At 37.8% G+C, this 24,165-nt stretch overlaps 1 protein-coding gene across 1 annotated transcript; it reads right to left on the bottom strand.

Moving 5' to 3' along the window:
- Positions 1 to 16,624: 16,624 nt before the first annotated feature.
- Positions 16,625 to 23,652, bottom strand: brcc3 (BRCA1/BRCA2-containing complex, subunit 3). Its single transcript, XM_048166745.1, has 8 exons — positions 23,423 to 23,652; positions 23,213 to 23,332; positions 22,355 to 22,442; positions 21,237 to 21,325; positions 21,090 to 21,145; positions 19,973 to 20,104; positions 19,750 to 19,793; positions 16,625 to 17,334 (listed from the first exon to the last, which is right to left on the bottom strand). Exons 1-8 carry the CDS (start codon positions 23,615 to 23,617, stop codon positions 17,186 to 17,188), a joined length of 873 nt encoding a protein of 290 aa, XP_048022702.1. The 5' UTR covers positions 23,618 to 23,652; the 3' UTR covers positions 16,625 to 17,185.
- Between the last annotated feature and the right edge of the window lie 513 nt (positions 23,653 to 24,165).

Raw genomic sequence — 24,165 nt, 5'->3', positions numbered from 1 at the left:
TTCATTACCACTTTTGCCTTGTGACATGCTGGAAAATGCACAGAACATCACCAGATGCTCTTGCAGAACATTTTGATACCATTCTTTATTCATGGCATTGTTTTTGGGCAGAATTGTGAGAGAGCCCACTCCCTGAGAGATCTTAACCCCACATATGGACGGTCTCAGAATGCTTCACTATTGGCCTGACACAGGACTCATGGTAGTGTTCACCTTTTCTTCTCTGGACAATTGATTTTCCAGATGTCCAAAGCATTCAGAAGGAGGCTTCACCAGAGAAAATACTTTGCACCAGTCTTCTGCTTTCCAGTCCTAGCATTTTCTGCAGAATGAATTTCAGTCTGTCCTTGATGTTTTTCTTGGAGAGAAGTGGCATCTTTGTTGCCCTTCTTGACACCAGGCCGTCGTCCGTCGGTCTTGGCCTCACTGTGCGTGAAGATGCATCACACCCACCTGCAGCCGATATTGAGCAGCTCTGCACTGGTGGTGCCATGAATCCGTAGCTGAATCCTCAGGAGCAGACAGTCCTGGTGCTTCCTGGACACTCTGGGACATCCTGAAACCTCATTTCTTGAAGTTCTTGATGATTCTGTAAATGGTTCTTTCAAGTGCGGTATTCTTTGCAGCAATTTTCTTGAATGTGAGGCCATTTTGATGCAAAGAGATGATGGCTGGACATCTTTCTTTGGAGGTAACCATTGCTAACACAAGAGCACAATGACCGAAAGCTCTTCTTCCCTTCATTTATAGTAATCATTCTGCTTTTATAATCCAGTCAGAATGAGTCATTTTACCTGATTAGTACTTGTTCACACTTTCCCATGTGCTGATGATATGATTAGTGAAATTATGTTAGATGGTAATTTTGTGCCATGGCCAAAAAACTGTGAAATTTGGGTTTTGTTCATTTTTTTTCAGCCAATGAAACTTTTTGCAATTATTTAAAATTCATTTGATCACTCTGCACAATATTCTAGAAACAATGTGAATCAACACCATAACAACTGAAGAAGCAAACTTTGCGAAACACAAAATTTAAGTTACTGCCAGTACTTTTGGCCACAGCTGTACAGTGGACATATCTACAGGGTTTGACTCAGAACCAGGCAGAACTGAGCTTCTTTTAGCACACTAGAGGCAAAGCAGTTGAGCTGAAAGTGCCATAACCGCCAAAGCCCCTGAGCAAGATGGCAAGACCTGCAGAAATATTTATCAGTGACAGCCACATTCACAGTTTAAACGTTGAATATGGCACATCAAATATAGTAAACAGAAGCTCAGTCATGAATGCTTGACTTGAGAACAATCTTCCAGAAGCTCAAACATGCTTGCTTGAAGCACACAGCACACTTACCATATTTGATGTTCTCTATGTATGTGTGTTGAAGTTTTTAAATGTAAATAAAAGCCTAAATTAAATCTAAATTAAAGTCATCTGTTCATATAAAGATTGTCTTGAAATCAAATGGATGTAGAGTAATCTGTCATCAGAAGTGATTGTGTCAAAATAATGTCCATATGTCAAATGTACAGTTCTAACATAATACAAATCATGTCGTTAGCTAACAAGTTGTGAACATAATGATTACGATATACAGTGGGTACGGAAAGTATTCAGACCCCCTTAAATTTTCCCCTCTTTGTTATATTGCAGCCATTTGCTAAAATCATTTAAGTTCATTTTTTTCCTCATTAATGTACACACAGCACCCCATATTGACAGAAAAACACAGAATTGTTGACATTTTTGCAGATTTATTAAAAAAGAAAAACTGAAATATCACATGGTCCTAAGTATTCAGACCCTTGGCTCAGTATTTAGTAGAAGCACCCTTTTGATCTAATACAGCCATGAGTCTTTTTGGGAAAGATGCAACAAGTTTTTCACACCTGGATTTAGGGATCCTCTGCCATTCCTCCTTGAAGATCCTCTCCAGTTCTGTCAGGTTGGATGGTAAACGTTGGTGGACAGCCATTTTTAGGTCTCTCCAGAGATGCTCAATTGGGTTTAAGTCAGGGCTCTGGCTGGGCCATTCAAGAACAGTCACGGAGTTGTTGTGAAGCCACTCCTTCGTTATTTTAGCTGTGTGCTTAGGGTCATTGTCTTGTTGGAAGGTAAACCTTCGGCCCAGTCTGAGGTCTCCATTCTGGAGAAGGTTTTCGTCCAGGATATCCCTGTACTTGGCCACATTCATCTTTCCCTCTATTGCAACCAGTCGTCCTGTCCCTGCAGCTGAAAATCACCCCCACAGCATGATGCTGCCACCACCATGCTTCACTGTTGGGACTGTATTGGGCAGGTGATGAGCAGTGCCTGGTTTTCTCCACACATACCGCTTAGAATTAAGGCCAAAAAGTTCTATCTTGGTCTCATCAGACCAGAGAATCTTATTTCTCACCATCTTGGAGTCCTTCAGGTGTTTTTTAGCAAACTCCATGCGGGCTTTCATGTGTCTTGCACTGAGGAGAGGCTTCCGTCGGGCCACTCTGCCATAAAGTCCCGACTGGTGGAGGGCTGCAGTGATGGTTGACTTTCTACAACTTTCTCCCATCTCCCGACTGCATCTCTGGAGCTCAGCCACAGTGATCTTTGGGTTCTTCTTTACCTCTCTCACCAAGGCTCTTCTCCCCCGATAGAGCTGACCGTCCGGCCAAACTGAGCTAGGAAGGGTTCTGGTCATCCCAAAGGCTCTTAGGAACCTTAAGTGCAGCAGAAAGTTTTTTGTAACCTTGGCCAGATCTGTGCCTTGCCACAATTCTGTCTCTGAGCTCTTTAGGCAGTTCCTTTGACCTCATGATTCTCATTTGCTCTAACATGCACTGTGAGTTGTAAGGTCTTAAATAGACAGGTGTGTGGCTTTCCTAATCAAGTACAATCAATATAATCAAACACAGCTGGACTCAACTGAAGGTGTAGAACCATCTCAAGGTTGATCAGAAGAAATGGACAGCACCTGAGTTAAATATATGAGTGTCGCAGCAAAGGGTCTGAATACTTACGACCATGAGATATTTCAGTGTTTCTTTTTTAATAAATCTGCAAAAATGTCAACAATTCTGTGTTTTTCTGTCAATATGGGGTGCTGTGTGTACATTAATGAGGGGAAAAAATGAACTTAAATGATTTTAGCAAATGGCTGCAATATAACAAAGAGTGAAAAATGTAAGGGGGTCTGAATACTTTCGTACCCACTGTATATAGAACATTTGGCAGTTCTGTATGTTGATTCAGGGTAGGCGTCATCTGAAGTCTTCATAGGTGTTGGGTCATCTGAAATCTTTGTAAGAGGCTGGATCCAAACTGGAGCTGGCATACTTTCTAGTACTCTCTAGCTAATTATTTTCCATTTGCTTTTCTGTTTCTACCACAGGATGCCCAGAATGCATAAACACTCTACCTCTTTTTGTGGACTCAAGTACTACCAAAAGTCTAGAGTTTTGTGAGATAAAGAGCATGATGGATTGTAGGGTGATAAAAGAAATACACAGGAGCTGAGCCCTTTGGGGCCTTATAAGTCAGTAGCAATATTTTGTAATCGATACGTAACTTAATAGGTAACCAGTGTAGAGATGATGGTAACACTTTTGTATGCGGAACAATTCTCACTTTTAACTAGTTGCTTATTAGCTTACATTTCGGCTGTTTAGTAACAAATTAATGCCTTATTCTCCATGACCATATTCTTCATACCTTAATCCTAACCGATAGCTAAACTTAAACGCTACAACATCTACCTTACTAACTGTTAATAAGCAGTAAAAACAGAGTTTATTGAGGCAAAAGTGGTAGTTAATAGTGAATATGTGTTCCCCATAACAAAGTGTTATGGAGATGATAAAATTGGGGATATATCAAATTTTCTTAACCTGGTAAGAACTCTAGCAGCTGCATTGTGGACTAACTGTAGTTTGTTTATTGAGGATGCAGGACAACCAGCTAGTAATGCATTACATTAAATCAGTCTAGAGGTTATGAATGCATGAACTAGCTTTTCTGTATCAGAAACAGATGTTCCATAGCTTAGTGATGTTTCTGAGGTGGAAGAAGACTGTTTTTGCAACATATGAAATATGATTTTCAAAAAACAAGTTTATGTCTACTAACACACCAAGATCTTTAACTGTTAACTGAAAGATTGCTATCAAATAGTACACCCAGGTTCCTAACTGACAACGAAGACTTGCGCCATCAAGTGTTAGACATTATTCTAGGTTATTATGTGCATTTTTATTATTATTATTTTTTATTTTTTTATTTTTTTGGTACAAGAATTCTAACCTCTGTTTTTTCAGAATTTAGTAATAGGAAATTACTAGTCATCCATTTTTTTATATTGACTAGGTGCATTCTGTTAGTTTTGTGAATTGGTATGTTTCGTCAGGCCACAAAGGAATATAGAGCATCATCATAATATTATCAGCCTAACAGAGAAAATTAACGTCATATGTTCTGTTCTAATGATATCCCTTAAGGGTAGCATGTACAGGGTGAAAAGCAACGGTCTTAGTACTGAGCCTTGCAGTACTCAGCATTGAACTTGATATGATAACACTTAATTTACTGCTACAAATTGATAATGGTCAGATAAGTACGATTTGAACCATGCCAATGCAATTCCACCAATGCCAATGTAATTTTCAAGTCTATTCAAAAGAATGTTGTGGTCAATAGTGTCAAATGTAGCACTAAGGTCCAAGTAAAACTAGTATTGAAATGCAGCCTTGGTCAGAAGTTTGAAGTAAGTCAATGTGTAACAAGCACAGTTTCTGTGCTATGATGGGGCCTGAATCCTTAATGACATTTTTCATAGATCTTGGATCTTTCATAGATTCTTTGGATCTACTTGTGGTTTCTTAATGAGAGGCTTAAAGGTTTAGTTCACCCAAAAATGACAATTCTGCCATTAATTACTCACCCTCATGCCGTTCCACACCTGTAAGACCTTCGTTCATCTTTAGAACACATTTTTTGATAAAATCCAATGGCTCAATGAGGCCTTCATTGACAACAAGATAATTAACACTTTCAAATGCACAGAAAGGTACTAAAGTTATTTTTTTAAACAGTTCATGTGAGTACAGTGGTTCAACCTTAATGTTATGAAGCGACGAGAATACTTTTTGTGCGCCAAAAAAATCCCTAAATAACGACTTGAACCATTGAAATTTTGAAACACTTATGACGTAACGAAGCCTCATTTACTGAAATCATGTGACTTCTGTGCTCTGAACCACTGATTCAAAACAAGAGATTAGTAAAGCTTCGAAGCTTCATGAAGCAGTGTTTTGAAATCGCCCATCACTAGATATTGTTGAATAAAGTCTCTCTTTTTTTTTTTTTTTTATTTAGTGGGTATTGGGTCTAATAAACATGTTGCTGTTTTAGATGCAATGATAAGATCATTTAGCTCTTACTGTCCTGTAGTTGTAAAGCATTGCGATTGTTCTTGAAGGGAGATATTTGAGACAGAATCATAAAATATATGTACAACCCCAGCATTCAAACCTACCCTCCTTCAAGCACTTTAAATCATAGCAATGAAGGAATTAATGGATTACACCCAAGCCATTCTGTGACACCACCTCAGTGGCGGTACATGTGCAGGCTGCGAGCTGGCTCTCAGATTAAATTTATGTTTTAGGGCTGAGCCACACTAAATCTCCCCTATACTGTGTTCCTCATGGACAGACATGCAGATAATGGATGGCTAGAGAAGCTGATCCAGTGAGAGACTGCTTCTCACAAACAGATACACAAATACTGTATGTCCAAAGAACAGGCCTGACGGAGTGCTCATGTATTGTGTGCTGGCCTAAAAACATTCTGATGTGCTAACCAGAACATGCAACATGGCCAAATTTAATGGATTACATGGTGTTTAGCCCATAATGCTTTGCATTAGAGAGACTGAGCTCTAAAAATTCAGACTTTTTACTTTTAGAGCATGAATAAAGATATCCTCATATTCCCCACTTTCAGCCCCGAGCTGATATTACCTTTACCGCACTTTGGGAAACTGAAGGTGAGTTTTTAACAGGAGGAGTTGAGTGAGTTTTAGAGGGGAGGGCTAGATGGATCACCCAAAAACTAGGGCACTTAGATAACAGCTGGCAAACATCGGAAGCTGTGCTCGAAGAGCAAGGGGAAAGAATGCTGAGGAGTGGAGAGAATGTGTGGAAAAACAAAAAAGGATTTGACAGACAGCTGCGGGACCCTAGGGAGCCAAGATGGAAGAGCTGTAGTATCTAATCCAGGTCCCCAATGGTTCCCTGCAACTTTTCCTGTCTGCCTGCAGAACGGGACTGGAACGCCTGTCAAAAAGGATTCACCAAAGCAGAAATAAACATTTGTACTTTTGAAGGCAAAACCATCATGTAGGCAGTTTGGTTTAGAGAACTAAAATATGCAAAGAGAATATTGTTAAGTGATTTAAGTGCATTATGTATTATTTTGTGAATGATGTGGCTATATCAAGCGTTAAGCCCTACGGCACATCTGAGTTCTTCAGGCAGATCAGCGCTGTTTTACATTAGCGCTTCATTCATTTGGGCTCAATTTGGGCTTCAAATTATGATCATTCACTGTATTTCAGGACATCGGACAAACCCAAAAGTAAGCGGCTTACATTTGTCAACCATGATGACAAATGTTATTTACATTCAACAGATACAAACCCGATTCCAAAAAAGTTGGGACACTGTACAAATTGTGAATAAAAAAGGAATGCAATAGTTTACAAATCTCATAAACTTATATTTTATTCATAATATAGATAACATATCAAATGTTGAAAGTGAGACATTTTGAAATGTCATGCCAAATATTGTCTCATTTTGGATTTCATGAGAGCTACACATTCCAAAAAAGTTGGGACAGGTAGCAATAAGAGGCCGGAAAAGTTAAATGTACATATAAGGAACAAGGTCAATTGGCAACATGATTGGGTATAAAAAGAGCCTCTCAGAGTGGCAGTGTCTCTCAGAAGTCCAGATGGGCAGAGGATCAGCAATTTCCCCAATGCTGCGGCGAAAAATAGTGGAGCAATATCAGAAAGGAGTTTCTCAGAGAAAAATTGCAAAGAGTTTGAAGTTATCATCATCTACAGTGCATAATATCATCCAAAGATTCAGAGAATCTGGAACAATCTCTGTGCATAAGGGTCAAGGCCGGAAAACCATACTGGATGCCTGTGATCTTTGGGCCCTTAGACGGCACTGCATCACATACAGGAATGCTACTGTAATGGAAATCACAACATGGGCTCAGGAATACTTCCAGAAAACATTGTCGGTGAACACAATCCACCGTGCCATTCGCCATTGCGGCTAAAACTCTATAGGTCAAAAAAGAAGACATATCTAAACATGATCCAGAAGCGCAGGCGTTTTCTCTGGGCCAAGGCTCATTTAAAATGGACTGTGGCAAAGTGGAAAACTGTTCTGTGGTCAGACGAATCAAAATTTGAAGTTCTTTTTGGAAAACTAGGACGCCATGTCATCCGGACTAAAGAGGACAAGGACAACCCAAGTTGTTATCAGCGCTCAGTTCAGAAGCCTGCATCTCTGATGGTATGGGGTTGCATGAGTGCGTGTGGCATGGGCAGCTTACACATCTGGAAAGGCACCATCAATGCTGAAAGGTATATCCAAGTTCTAGAACAACATATGCTCCCATCCAGATGTCGTCTCAAGTTTTGTTTTTTTGCGCACAAAAAGTATTCTCATCGCTTCATAACCTTAAGGTTGAACCTCTGTAAACACATTGACTATTTTAACAATGTTTTTATTACTTATCTGGACATTGAATGCGGAAATTTTGTTGCTTTCAAATGAGGATAAAAAAAAACCTTTCGGATTTTCATACAAATACTTTGGCTAAAATATTATGTTTTTAATAATGTCTAGGTTAATACTTGTTGAAAAGAATCACTTTAGCAAAATTTATACTATTTTCTGTTTATTTTGATAAATAAAATAATTAATTTGTGTTCAATAATTATACTGTCATTAAAATAGGTCTATGTTCATATAAAAATATATTTTAAAAATACAGAAACAAAATTACTTTAAAAAGTAAAGATTATGAAAGCATTGAAGGAGATCCCATAATATTAATATAGATGTAGTAACAATAAATTATATTTTATTATGATATGATTAATAGAATATATTTTAAAATATGATTGTTTCATTGTAAATATGGGTATTATCTCTGAGATGGATACCCAATCTGATATATGACATTTACCATCTGAATCTAACCATATCAAGAACGTCAAGAAATGGGAAAGTCAGCCAGCTATTCATTATTATCATGTTAATTATTGTGCTTTTTGCCCCAACAGCAGGGGTGCTTTTTACCCCAAATACCATACTTTTACATATTCTTCCATTATTGAAAAACTGTTGCTTGAATTACCTTGAACAAAACTGAAAATCATTAAGAAGACCTTTGTCTGAAAATATAAACATTAATTTCATAGATTCTCATTTGCTACTTAAATCAACAACATTTTTAAAAAACATCAAATATTAGATCAAACTACCTCAGAATCAACTTTGTGTGCATTTTGAAAAGCGGATATTTAGAAAAATGTTGCGGCAAGTTTTTTGTGCCATCTAGTGGTTATAGAAAAATAAAATCAAAGGCGCCTTTAGCCCTGTTGTACCCTAATAAGCCAAATATAATCACAGTGTGATACAAGTCCCCGATCTTGCTCAACCTGTCTTTTGCTATATTTAAGGGCTGACTGAATTGTACATCCCTTATCCATTGATGCAACATTGTTATTCAATAATACATCTTTAAAAATCAATTATAAACAGAACACAACTGTAGATGAGAGTAATTCTCAATTATGTCAAAATATCTTATCAGTAACACACTGCACAAGTAAATTAAAGCTGTGCCTTCACAGGTGTAGCAGCATCTCAATAAGCCAGTGAAATAATCGATGACATCATTCAGCACTTCTTTGCTCCACAACAACACCAGAGGAACAGACGTTTTGTTGTTCCGCTATATTGAATTTAATTTGTCGAAAAGTGCTTGGTACAGCAAAACATCTTTTATTTATTTGCTTGGTAAAGCCACTTTCAAATGAACCACTGAACCTGAGAATAGCCTGCCAGACTATCCTTCCTTTTCACTCACTGTAATATTCATTTTTATGAGGATCTATTGAAGGTGCTCATATAAATCCCCCAAAAAGGAACAATACTAATATGTGTTTTCCGCTTTGATTGTCATTAGTACTTCAGGGCTACATCAATGGGCCATTGTGCTGCCTGGTGCTGCATCATTTTTATAGATACTATTTCTGTTTGTCTAAACCAAGGATTTTACAACATTTATAAAACTTTGACAAAACAACAAAATTAACTTTCAGCAGTAAAAGATAGATCAGCCACTTTTTTCATAGCCAGAGTATAATGTAGGCCTACATATACTTAGTATTTTTCATGTTAAAAAGGTGCTAATAAATTCAGTAATTTTTGTTTAAATAACAATCAGATTAACTGCTTTACATTGAATGATGCATGTACATATTTTTCAAGCATGTTTACATACTTTTACAAGTTTGTGTCAGACCTGTGCTTAAACTTCTATATAAAATAATATTTAAAAAAAAAAAGAAAGAAAAAAAATGTAATAGCAACATCTATAAGATGACTAAAACAATTTTTTGTCAAAGCCATACACAACTCTTAAAGGAATTGTAAGAAGGACAAGGAACTCTTTCTGTATCTCTTGCTGTGTTCACATAATTTCATAATTACTATAATTACGAGATGACAACCCATGGCTGTCACAGTCTGTCTTGATTTTTGGTTTAGGACTCTTATTTTGATGTTATGCTTATGCTTTGGATGTTATGAGTTTCCTTAGTTACCAATTTGTTACCATAGTTACTGATTATGTTGAGCACCTTTTTCTTGTTATGTTCCTTGTATATGCCCTCAGTTTTTTCAGTCCCGTTTTAGGTATTGTCTTTTTATGTGAATTTGTCACATTGTTTCATCACCATTTGGATTACTTTCTTTGTTTTTGTTGTTAATAAAGTCTGCGGATGCAAAGATCCACATATCCTGTCTTGTCTACCTGCTACGTGAGAGAATACTGAACCCTCCAAAATGGATCTAGCAGCAGCCTTTAACCACCCCAAGGACCAGCTACTCTCCCTCCAACAAAATGGCCACGACATGGAAAAGTATGTAGAGAAATTCCTGGAGGTCAGCCACCGAGTGCCCTAGAATGAGGGCAATTTGAAGGTGTGTTTTTGGAGTGGGTTGGACAATTCCATCTTCAGACTGATGCTGGTGGAGAAACCACCTGTTTGTTGGCCCAATACCTGGACTATGCCCTGTGGCAATGTGCTTCCTCCCTCACAGTGGGACAGGTGGAAGAGGATATAATCATACGCCCAGGTGCAGCAGAACCCTCCCAAGCATCTCCAGTTCCAAGTCCAGTGGTCTCAAGTCTGGTGGTCCCGGTGGTCCAATGTCTTCCTGTCACGTCCACAGAGGCCACATGCACCCCTGTCACGGAGACCATCCCAAGCTCCCTCATTGCAGCCAAGGAGGTCGACCATCTCCCCTTCATTCCAGTCCGAAGGACCATCCGCGGGATTCCTCAGTCCTCATTCATGACCCAAGGGTCACACCCTATTCCAACTTCACCAGCTCCACCATAGAAATCTCCTGCTCTGCCAGTGCCTCCCTCTCAGCTGGCCCTGCAGAGTCCCCTAGCTCTGCTGGCACTCCATTGGCTCTCTGCTCCATCTGCTCTGCCTTGGCCCCATGCCCCGTCTGCTATGACCTGGTTCCCTGCTCTGCAGGCGTCCTCACGGGTTCCAATTCCTCTTCCATCTCATGGGTCTGGTCGCTCCCCCTGTTATGGTTACAGAGGCCCATGGTCTCTCATCTTGGACATGGAGGCCACCCCATGCTCCCACATCTTGGCAATGGAGGCCGTCCAAAGCTCCCTCACCTCACCGCCCTTCCTCCCTGCTCTACTGGTTCCCTGGTCTGCCCTCCGGAGGCTCTCAGTTGTGCTGGCACATAAGTGGCTCTCTGCTTCACCTTGCCCCCACCCCGACTCCGTCTGCTCCATTTACACTGCATGTTTCATCTATTCTGCCCTGGTTTCCTTGGTCTGCAGATGTACCCATGGTTTATAGTTTTCTGTCGATAGGTATCTAGACAGTTGCTCACCTAATAAAACATTTTAAAGCATCTTTGGTGTTTACATGGTTTCTACAGAAGCAAAGTGAGTAAGTGGATATTTTAATCCAAAAATCTTACATATTGTGCCTTTGAGCAATTTATTACCATATACATATAATTTCACTTAATTGTTTTTATCAACTAATCATTTGTGAAAAATGCATGATATAAATTTGCTCTCGTTCTTTCACGCATTCATCTTCTCAGTCATCTTCATGTTGGAAACTGGGCTTCGACGGGTGTAAATCATTTGTATACTCTAAATCAGGGGTAGGCAAGTTCGGTCCTGGAGAGCCGCTGTCCTGCAGAGTTTAGCTCCAACCCTGAAAAAAAACCTTCAGCTGCCTATAGCCTTAGTAATCCTGAAGAGCTTGATTAGCTTGTTCAGGTGTGTTTGATTAAGGTTGGAGCTAAACTCAGCAGGACAGCGGCTCTCTAGGACCGAACTTGCCTACCCCTGCTCTAAATCATAGTTCATTGTAAACAAATGAAAAAATGTAAGGACTTTCTTCACTTGAATTCGAAACACCACTACAAAATAGTAGACAAGCAAAATAGCCACCCAAAATGTTTTACCCTTTTTATCATATGCCAAGTGAAAATCATCACATTTACTTACTTATCACAGTAATAACACACAAATGGTGAGGGACAAGTTTCAGTTTAATTAGGCTTGGGGATTTGTAAATGTAACCTTATAATGATGCCTGCATTAGCAAACACCACTTAATGATTGTTTCCAAACATGTTTAGTTAACACTCCTTTCACTACACCATCTGCCACTGGTCTGTCAAATCAATAACCCGCCCAAACTCATGCCATTTGTTGAGCTACTGTTACTATGCTAGTCAGGATACTCAAACAAATAGAACAATGTTTTGTTCACACCACTGAGTCACAGAGTTTGCCTCTTCAGAAAGTCAACCTTCTTACAGCTGTCTCTGCATATTAAACTGGGAAAGGAAAATGTATCTTAATATCCTATAAATTACATATGGCAGCTTTAAAACAGAGTGAGACAGATTTAATAATTCCAGACAGAACACAACCTGTTCGGTGGGCTGGTGACACAATATGAGCTCTGTCCTGCCTATTTTGGAGGTGTTAATTAAACACTGTCTGCGTCTGGGACGTCATTGTCCACTATCTCATTGGCCCCTCTGCCATAAATATATCCAGGGGCCCAAGGTCCCTTAGGCATCTCATCAAACAGAATGCCCTCCAAACACTCATAAATTCTGTCCCCTTCACTTCTTACATAGACAACCCCCCATCCACCCCACCCTACCCCCCACACACATTTCAGATTTATAGAGGCTTCAGGTTTACAGTCAACTTGCCTTCACACTAAATAAATGGCAGTGTTCTGCCAGGAGTAATAACCAGTATGCTGATGCGCAAGGAGGGGGAGATGTCTTCGCTCTCTCCATCAGTCTCAGAGCACAGCTTTAATATTACCTGCATGCTTCCAGTCCCGGGATGAGTGCTTTTACACACACACACAAGACATTCTGTTTTAGTGGAGTGTTAGACCTTGCCTTAATACAAAATGGCATAACTTTACGGTCCACTGTACACATAGCAATAAATATGGGATATTTATTGTAAAAGAGCATTTGCACTTCCAGATGTTAGACAATATCTAGAGACCTGGTTCAATGCCTAAGATTTTATTTCTCGAGGACAGAAATGCTGTAAAAGTATGTTGAAGGTGTCTGAGAATGGTACTGCAGAAGGGTCATTTCTATAAGTAAGCAATAAGGTACCAGACTCTCTGCTGTATCGTGAATAATAAGTCACGGCTGAAGCCGTGACTTATTCACGATACAGCACTAGCCTTGAGTACCTTATTGCTTTTATACAACGGTTACCACACAATACAAATATTTAAGCCAAAAATATGTATCAATGCAACTTTCATGAAGTAAAATTTCACCAAAAGCCTTCCTTCCACCAGAAAAAATAGTCCTTGACCGTGAACAGCATTAGAAGTTACATTATTATGCCATTAGATGGTGGCAAAGATTGTCTTTATGAGTGTGTCAGTCAGTAGTGAAGACTTTTACATTGAAAAGACTGAATTGTTGTGAACATGGAACAAGACGCAACTGACAAATGCTTTGACTAGCGCTGTCAGTCACGGGAAAACCCCTTAACTGTTAAAAGGACAAGATAATACATCTGACATTTAAACATATTTTTTTATTATGAACATAGGACTGACCTGAAGGGAAATGCTAAATCTGAATGCAGGTAATAAAGTCGCTCAATCAATCTTTTTCTCACAATACTCTTCTACATAATACAGTAAGCTTGAATGAACAATATCAATTGAGAACACACAGTTTACGTTGCTAAGAGTGGTTGCTAAGGGTGTTGTGTAGTGATACACAGAACTGTTGGGTGAAGCGGTCATAGCCGTGTTTTATCATGAATAAAACACAGCTATTGACCAATCAGAATCAAGGACAGGAACTAACTGTTTTATAAACCACTGTAACAGCAATGTGAGCTTGCTTCAGACTGGCATTAAAGGTGGGGTATGTATTTTTCAAACACGCTGTTGAACATTGTTGATATTTGAAATCAACCCAAACAAACCCACCCCTTTCTTCATTGCTCTGCCTCCAAAACTCACCCTCCAATCCTAATCACCCTGCTCCGAGTCAGTCTCAAACCCCGGCCCGTTCGCTGCTGGCAGGCAAGGCGAGTGCATTAACAATGACGCTAAACACCGCATTCTCTAGCAGCCATCAGTGCGCAGTGGTTTACCTGCACAACTCTCACTAGCTAGCCTCTGTTACACACGCAACGCAAGAGTGGATGTCTTTTTATCACAGCTGACGCACAACAAAATAACGCTTTACGAAAAATAATGTACACAAAAATGAAAGTACAGTACACAAGAGTAAATACCAACAAGAGTTTGTTGTTAAGGCTGATTTATACTTCAGCGTTGGACCTACGCCAGAGCCTCTGGACCGTAGGCTATGCGTCTGTTTTCATTTATACTTCTGCGTCGTTGTCTGCGTTGACGTGCGTGCAGACCACTAGGAGGCAGTGTCCGCGGTCATGTTGAGTATCAAAACAAAAGCTGAAGAAGAAGCAGCTCGTCATTGTACGTTGTCAGAGAAGCTTACAAACAGAAACGGCAGAGAATTGACTTTTGTTGCAGTTTGACTTTATGTGTCCTCTGAAACAGAGTATTTTTCATTCATAGTGAAGTTGAAAGTGCTCGCTCTGACCCGAAGGAGGGGTTCTAGCAGACCAATCAGAGCGCTTGCGGTCCGCGTAGAATTGACGTGTTGTTACATTTTTGAAGAGGTGTTTTTTAGCAAACTCCATGCGGGCTTTCATGTGTCTTGCACTGAGGAGAGGCTTCCGTTGGGCCACTCTGCCATAAAGCCCCGACTGGTGGAGGGCTGCAGTGATGGTTGATTTTCTACAACTTTCTCCCATCTCCCGACTGCATCTCTGGAGCTCAGCCACAGTGATCTTTGGGTTCTTCTTTACATCTCTCACCAAGGCTCTTCTCCCCCGATAGCTCAGTTTGGCCGGACGGCCAGCTCTAGGAAAGGTTCTGGTTGTCCCAAACGTCTTCCATTTAAGGATTATGGAGGCCACTGTGCTCTTATTTTTTTGTAACCTTGGCCAGATCTGTGCCTTGCCACAATTCTGTCTCTGAGCTCTTCAGGCAGTTCCTTTGACCTCATGATTCTCGTTTGCTCTGACATTCACTGTGAGCTGTAAGGTCTTATATAGACAGGTGTGTGGCTTTCCTAATCAAGTCCAATCAGTATAATCAAACACAGCTAGAATCAAATGAAGGTGTAGAACCATCTCAAGGATGATCAGAAGAAATGGACAGCACCTGAGTTAAATATATGAGTGTCACAGCAAAGGGTCTGAATACTTAGGACCATGTGATATTTCAGTTTTTCTTTTTTAATAAATCTGCAAAAATGTCAACAATTCTGTGTTTTTCTGTCAATATGGGGTGCTGTGTGTACATTAATGAGGAAAAAAAATTAACTTGTGTTCATGAAATGAAATGAAATGATTTTAGCAAATGGCTGCAATATAACAAAGAGTGAAAAATTGAAGGGGGTCTGAATACTTTCCGTACCCACTGTACTGCCTTTATACAACAGTAAATACAACATAAATATTTAAGACACAAAATTGTATCATATCAATATATTTTAGTATAATTCCGCTATAAGATATAGTCCCTGACCTATTAAAGGGATAGTTCACCCAAGAATGAAAAATTTGTCTTTACTTACCCTCAAGTGGTTACAAATCTGTATGAGTTTCTTTCTTCTGTTGAACAAAAAAGACTTCCATAGTAAGAAAGAAAAAAAAAATACTATGGAAGTCAATTGTCAGGTTACCAACATTCTTTAAAATATCTTCTTTTGTGTTCAACAGAAGAAAGAAACTCATACAGGTTTGGAACAATGTGAAGGTGAGTAAATGATGACAGAATTTTAATTTCTGGGTAAACCAACGACGGTTCACTCTATAGGTGCTGCGCAGAATTGTTTTCCTTACAGTAACTAAATATATTGTGTATTTTACTGACCAGTCAACATCTAGGACCATAAATATCCACTTTGTAATATGGTATGGACCATAACACTTTATGATTCCCTCATAGCAAGAACATTTGATTGTCATTTATTTATTAGAACTGCACACCTAAATATTGTAAAAAATCAGGCATGCCAAATAAACTATACACTGCTAGTATTCTGTCTGTCTGCTTGACTAGTTTCACAATCTAAAGAGATTAAAGACTTTGTTCAATAAAAACTGTCTGCAGTTCAACAAGGACACAAGTGCCACCTAGTGACAAGAAATAAAATGTGAATCCATTGGGTTTTCAGTTGGATTAATATTTTGTCACACAACGTATTTTTTATACTACGCTAATGGTTTTATATTAACACTTTTAGGTAATATTAGTCAGCACCAGTGTGGCTTATCATGTTAAAAAAAAAAAAAAGACAGATAAAGTGCAGGACAGGACTACAGTTAAAAAAACAACTCTGAAGCAGTTTCAGGTCTTCCAAACTGTCAGCTAAAATGTTCATTTTAGTATTTCATCTAGAAAAGCTTTTTTTTGTCACACCTTTTCTACTTATAGTCTAAGTGCCAGACTGTTCGACCAGGGAGCTACTTGACATTCACAGAAACATTCAGTCTAGACTGAAAATCTGCATGTAAATGACAAAAAAATGAATATAGCTGTTTGCAAGTGTGACCCATGTGAAGTATTACAGAGTTTAAGGTGTTATAGTTTTGATTTCCAAACACATATTGCAAACTGAATTTAGTTAACACAAAAGTGAGAAAAGAAGCATTCAGTTAATATAACAGATAAGCCACTCAAGATTCTATGCAGGGATTTACATTGTCATTTTAAATTGGGATGTTTATACATTCAGAGATTTACAGCTTATTTAAGAAACAGCATCAGTAAATAATGTCACAGAACACTTATGATGACCATCAAATAAGTAATCCAAAAAAAAAAAAACCTTTTTAAGAACATCCACATTTTGTAATTTTATGGTTTTCAGTGAGTATACATACTACAATGTCAACAAACGAGAACAGCTTGTAAAACAGCTTGTATATGTATGTATGCATGACAAAAACCAGAACCTGATGGATGAGTTAAAATGTTACAAAAGAGTAAAACACTCTTGTAATGGTGCACAGTACTAAGAGGGTTCATAATTTAAATATTTAGCTGGAAGACACAGTACTAGATACGCACTGAGATCACAAAATGTCAAAATTACAGACATCCTTTCTTTACTCTCCCAGTGATTTCTAATCCAAAAGGGGCAGAAAAGCCAATGATTTCAGTGGAAAAACATAAAGGAATGAAAAAAAGAATGAGGCTTTTAAGGATTTTGATAAAACTCTCATTGCTTCCTATTATTCTCCTTATAATGAAGCCAGTTCTTGTGTCAGTTGCTCTTTCTCTTTCTGGAGTTTGATGATGCTTTGTTTATTCTGTTCCAGTCGATCTTCCAGCCACTGCAGTAGCGGGCCGCTTATGGCCGACATCTGACTGCACAGGTTTTTAGTGAACACTGAGAAGCACACATTCATACAAATTACAAAAGCACAACTGTTAAAATTATACTAAATTCTTCACATTTATGAAAATAAATAAGGTTAGTCCCACACAATACCCAAAAATACTTTTATAATAATGGTTTTACAATAAATAAATAGACAAAATATCTTTTATTTAAAAAAATATTTCAAATGAACTGATTGATCTATGCCAATGATTCCCAAACTTTTGATAGGTAATATTTCCCTTTTAAATTGATTTTTTAGCTGCATTTTTTTTTTTTTTTTACCTTTATAAAGGCAAAGATTTTCTAAACCTATTAAATGTATGTCATGTTTTATGTCAAATTTTTAAAATTCCATTAATAAAATAAATAAAGCAATAAATTAAACTAAATCAATCATCAAAATCAACAAAAGCCATCTTTGCACTGCAGGGGCACAACCTGCATCTAGATATATTTACACCGTTTAATGCTGCTCAGAGGTGGCATGAATGCAGTTACAATGGCATATTTAATATTATAAGAAAGTTTTAAATAAAAAATGTTCGATAGAGAAATATGAAATGATGGTAAAAACAAAGCGATACTTTTAAATATTAGACTAAAACTACCAGCAGGTGGCGGCAAGTCACTGTCTTAAAGGTGCAATAGGTGATTCTCTTCAGAAACATTTTTTGTTATTCTGGTTGAAAGTCTCCTCATATCCTGATAGCACTATATTAAACGGTCTAAATGTATTTTTATAAATATATATTGTCTGTGGAAGGCGTAGGACTATAAAATGTTCATCTAATCATTTTATTCGGTCCAAATGAAATAAGATGACGTCCTACCTGCCTGTCATCATATGTTTTTACATACCCTTATGCACCCTGCTTGCGCAGACATCATATGTCATCAGCGCGTTTCATGCTATGCAGAGTTTATGTAGACGGACGTCAGTCGCGGAGCACCACAAACAAACAGCAGCCGCCTTTTACAGTTCCTACCAGATCAAAACAACGAGTTTAAGCTGCGTTCACGCCATAATTACCAAAATTAAGAGATGGCAATCCGTGATGATCTAATCGGAGCTGTTCACGTCCTCAGACTCGAATTACGTGTTTCCATGTCAACAGTATCAACACCGAAATGAATAAGCAGCAGTCAGCTTCAAGCGCTCTAAGTTGTTTACATTCTTTATTATTGTAATGTTATGTGTTTTGAGACATGAGGTAGTTTAAGGCCGTCTCTTGTTATGCTTTGCCAAGAGCAGCTGTGTGTGTGTGCGTTCATGTGTTTTGGAGGAGGCGTGGCTTTGGAGATGCTCTGAAGGAAGGGTGGGATGTTATGATTTGAAAGCTAGCCTCTCTGAAAATGTCCTATTGCATCTTTAATGAGTGAGTCAGAGTCATTCATTCGTTCATTCATTCATTCAGTAACAAAGCAAATGGCTGAATTTATGAATGGGTCATTGAATCATTGACTCTCCCGATTCATTCAGAGCCGCAGATTCGTTCAGTAATGAAACACTTCTGTGTGTTGGAGAAGCACAACAGATTCTGTTGGAACTATTTTGTTTCAAAATAGAGCAAACAATACTGACAATACTGTTTAAAATGTACATCACTTAATAATACTCATTTGTTTGTTGAACTGTTGTATGAAATAACGTCACATTTGCAATCGTATGAATATTCAGGAAAAATTGCATTCTTGCTCGTATAATATATTATCAACATTAGAAACAGGAAGAACTCACAGGTTTTTTGTTTTTTGTATGGAATAGAGTTTGAGTCTTAAATCAATCTCCAATATTTGTTCTTCATGCTATGAAGTACAGAATCCCCACCTTTACAAAGGTATACTGTCGAGACCAGCAGTAATGTAGTGCTATTTGCTAAGGCAGCATACTCTGCATCATATATGCTCACTGCTTGTGTGGATGCAGTCAGTTTTGACCGCAAAAGATAAGGTAATTTGATTGGATGTCATGTTTTTGACCTTTTTACGACACTACCATATTCCTGTTTTTGCATTAGAGGTGGCATTTTGCCTGTTAGAAATGCATGCTCGGTTTTAATGTTATTTTAAAGTGGGGCAGAATTAATGAATAGCAAAACTCAGCATTTTGCATTTCACCTCACGTACAGTTTGGGAACCACTGATCTATGCAATTTGCATATGCAATGTGTTTAATCTTTCATAAAGCTATATATTTAACAATCTACAGCTGCTTCACACTAAAAAGATATTGTCACACACGTTAATTTTTGTGCAAAGATGACAAAAAATGAGAAATGACAAACCAGCTCTGATTTTATTTACCCAAAATGTAATTATAAAACCTAAACTCACCTAAAACTTTAACAGTATTAAATTGCAGATGTGCAAGCAATGCTCTTTCCTTCATGAAATGCAAACTAGATATTATAATTGAATTACCTGATCCATTATGTATCTTTGTGACTGGATCCAGATGAGTTAAACTGAAAAAAAAGGAAATTAGGTTAAATATATACAGTATATATTGCATGAGGTCCTAAGCAACCATTTACTATGTCAAATCTAAAATATACCGACAGGGAAATGTAGCAATGAAAATTTCTATAAATAAATTAAATTAATATGAAACAAGGAAATGGATAACTCTGGTAATGGCCTGTACCTGTGAATCCTTCTGTATGTATCCTGTTCTTCTTGACAAAGGATTCTGGGCAGTTCCACGGCAGACTCCAGACATACTTTTCCAATGGCTTCATGTGGGACTACATGGATTGGGATCTCAATCCGCTCATACCTTGTCATAAGAGAGGAATGTCATTTCTATACGTATGAGCAAAAACACTAAAAAAGGCTCAATAGCTCTGACTTGGCTTTACCAAGTTTGTGAAACTGTTAAAGGGATAGTTCAACCAAAAATTATCCCATGATTTACTCACCCACAAGCCATCCTAGATGTATATGACTATCTTCTCTCAGTCAAACACAATCAGAGTTGTATTAAAAAATATGCTCTTCCAAGCTTTATAATGGTAGTGAGTGGTGCATTTTTTTAAGCCCCAAAAAAGTGCATCCATCCATCATAAAAGCAATACAACAGCTCCAGGGGGTTAATAAAGGCCTTCTGAAGTGGAGCGATGGGTTTTTGTGAGAAAAACATCCCTAATTATAACTTTATAGACTATAATCACTAGCTTCCAGTAACGTCCGTCCGAGCATTCAATGCTGAGCAACAAACTCAAGCTCCTCTTCTCTTATATCGAAATTCTCAGACATTTCCATTTAAAAATCCATGTTTTAGACTTCTAATTTTATAATTATGAATATTTTTCTTACAAAAACTCTTCACTTCACTTCAGATGTCCTTTATTAACCCCTTGGAGCCGTGTGGATTATGTTTATGATGGATGGAAGCTCTTTTTTGGACTTCAAAATCAGGAGCGCCATTCACTCCTATTATGAAGCTTGAAAGAGCCAGGATATTTTTTATATATAACTCTGATTGTGTTCGTCTGAAAGAAGAAAGTCATATACACCTAGGATGGCTTGAGGGTGAGTAAATCATGGGATAATTTTCATTTTTGGCTAAACTAACCCTTAAAACAATTAATGAAATATTTAGAGTTCAGATAAATAAAACATGCACTACAAGACTAAATACACTATAAGTTTAAATCATAGCTATTCATGATGTATAGATTTGAGTTGCAAAAATAAAACTGTAAAATTTATTTATTTTTATTTTCATTTTTTTTTTTTTTAATAAAAAGCAGTGTATTTACTCTGAGCCTTTCTGGGCCTGTACTGACTGGAAACAGGTGTACAGAACTCTGCCAGTCTGCAGGAGAAACAGAAAGAGCAGTCATGGCAATGAAATAAAAATCTTTCAGAATGTCTTGTTTCCTGTCGAGATGGTGTGCTTTACATACCTTTGTGTTTTTATCTTCTATAAAGCATGAGAAGATGAGTCCAACAAAGCCCTGATCCATCATCTGATACATTGCTTGAGTCCTAACATCTGTATAGTGCAAAGATCAAATACGTAAAGGGAATATAATAATGCATAATTACATGCATTAATAAAATAAAATAAAAAACATCATAACAAACAATAATTAAAGCTACAGTCCGTGATTTTTCCTCTTCGTCGCCATCTCTTGTTTGAAACCTGCAATTGCAGTCACATGCGGAACAGTTATCTGTACGTGCGTTGTGCCTCGGCACAGCTCGTCAGCGCGGATGAATCTAATGCTTGCTGTCAATCACGCACCGGTGTGGATACTGAACTTCAGAATCACAGATTCTACATCTTGAAAGTATGACCAATATAAGAATTTTCACTGGAAAATATCATCTGAACAAGTAAGTAACATGTCTGCCACTTTTGTTCTGACCAACTGAGGGAAAAAGCATCAGGCCTACAATAAATCGCGCTGCCAATGATGATTAAATCTAATGATCGCTTAGCTTGAATCATGCCAAACTGTGCAAATTATTATTACTGTTATACTTTGTTCTTAAATCGTTAATGTTAACAACATCAGCATTACTATGACTATGTGTGTATTAGCGTTACCTGTAGATTTCAATTTCTGTAGCCACTCCACAGTCCAAAGTCTTTTGCTTTTTGACTCCAGTTGTCACTGATGATTGTCATTTGGACCTTTCTGGATTACAATCCGCCATCAAAATGATAAGTTTAATTATTTCAGCTGCTGTGAGAACAGGCTATAAATGATCCACTACCAGAAGCATCCTCATGTGATAAAACCGATTAGCCTGGACTCCTTCCTTTCTGTTTACGGACGTGACGTAATGACACACAGACGAACTGCTGCATGCTTGAATTTCCTGCGGAAATCCACTATGTCGCTCTTATTATAAAACATTATTACAAGCTTACCGTTGTGAATCGAGCTAAGATAATGAGATAGTTTTGAACACTGGCTGATTATGTACTTGCTCAAAAATTGATTTTGGATCATTTTTAGCCAAAAAAAGTTACGGACTGCAGCTTCAAATATCAAATATAAAAGATGATACTAACCAACATGTGATGGCCACACAGTGATGTGTGGATGAGAGTGGTACCAGCCCACAACCCTCATGGGACGTCCGGTCATCTCAGCCAACCTGTGCCTCATATTAAGAAAATATGCTAAAACGGGATCTGGTCAGGATTGCACTTTATAATACTTTTCATTGGGAAGTTATAAAGTATAGTGCTTAAAGGGATAGTTCATGCAAAAATCATCATTTACTCCACCTTGAGTTGTTGCAAACCTGTATGAGTTTCTTTCTTCTGCTGAAACACTAAAGATGATATTTTGAAGATTATGGTTAACTGAACAGTTGATTGACCCCATTAAGTTTCATAGTATGGAAAAAAATACTATGGAAGTCAATGGGGTCCATCAACTGTTTGGTGTCCTACATTCTTCAAAATAACTTATTTTGTGTTCAGAAGAAGAAAGAAATTCATAATATTCATATAGTACCAGCATATCAATTTGAGTGAAAAGTTTAATGAAATGTGTACATGAATTTCAGAAGATCAATGACAAAACAAAACCTCATGATCTGTGTTATTCAGGATGATCTGAGAGTGATCCAAAAATATCTAGCAATATTAGATGTCACAAATTTGCTTGACTGTTCACCAAGAAATAGTGCAGAATGTTTCTTATTCATTTTACATCATATTGGTTCTTTGTTTTAAATTGTTTCAAAATCCACCATAGGAAATCCTTAAAAAATAGAGTGCTTGTTGTTGTTTTTAGTGCACAGTTTATGTATTGCAGAATGGAGCAAAACAAAAAATTGCCATATATATAAAACACAAACAAATCCCCTTACACAGACACATAATGAATATATATTATATTTAGAGTATGTGAAAGGATATCTCGGCTTCAGTGGACGCTGCTGACAGCTGCTCTGGGGAAATCTCCACTCTGTCTTTCCTCTTGTCTGATCGACGCAGAATAATGACAGAATGAATGTGTACGATGCGGTTTGTGTCCACCTGATGGAGATAGTCACAGATAGTCAACTGTTGCAGTTCAAACACATCTACAAAAAACATCACATCATAAACAACACTGGACATTCACACCTCGCCAATGCAGAGCCCCATTACTTCCTCCTTCTCCGTGCTCAGAGCATGATTCATACACACTAGAAACGCGTCTGACTCTAAATGTACCGCGTTCACTGCCATGATGTGGAGTACAATATAACAGTTAATGTTTTGGTCTGATTTATTTGCTTGTTTATCACTGTCCAGCACTTCCACATACGTAAAGCGCATGCGCTACATTCAATTCCTTCCGACAGGAAACAGGATAGAAAATCACATGGCAGTCAGTTTACATACGGTAACCGGGAAGGGACATTAGATTCACTTGTTATTTTTGTTGTGTACGGCAAGCTTAATTTTTCACATCAGCAATTCAGTTTTTACTAGTTACAATGAAAGTTCTTGAAATCACTATGGAATTTCTACTAATAACAATGGTAATTCTTGATATCAGGAATTTTCACTTTAAAAACACAAATAGCTTAACTTACATTATAGAATTCTTGATTGGCCTATCAAAAACTGAATTTCGACTATATAGTGTAATTCTTAATATCTGTAATTGCCACTAGTTAAATATCACAATAATACACCATTCAAATACAATTACATATATAATTAATTTCTTAAGCTGAAGTAATTTAACATATCAGTAGCTAATGCACTTTAAAATGAAAAACATATTTTTATAATATCCTAAATAAAAATACAGAAAAAGAAAGAAAAATAGAATCTGGCTTGATTTTTCTGTTTTGTTCATTACTTAAAAATAGTTTTGC

This window comes from Megalobrama amblycephala, linkage group LG18 (genome assembly GCF_018812025.1).
Source record: "Megalobrama amblycephala isolate DHTTF-2021 linkage group LG18, ASM1881202v1, whole genome shotgun sequence".
Lineage (NCBI taxonomy): Eukaryota > Metazoa > Chordata > Actinopteri > Cypriniformes > Xenocyprididae > Megalobrama > Megalobrama amblycephala.
The sequence above is the reverse complement of the archived record's forward strand: the minus strand, read 5'-3'. Positions and strand labels throughout refer to the sequence as shown.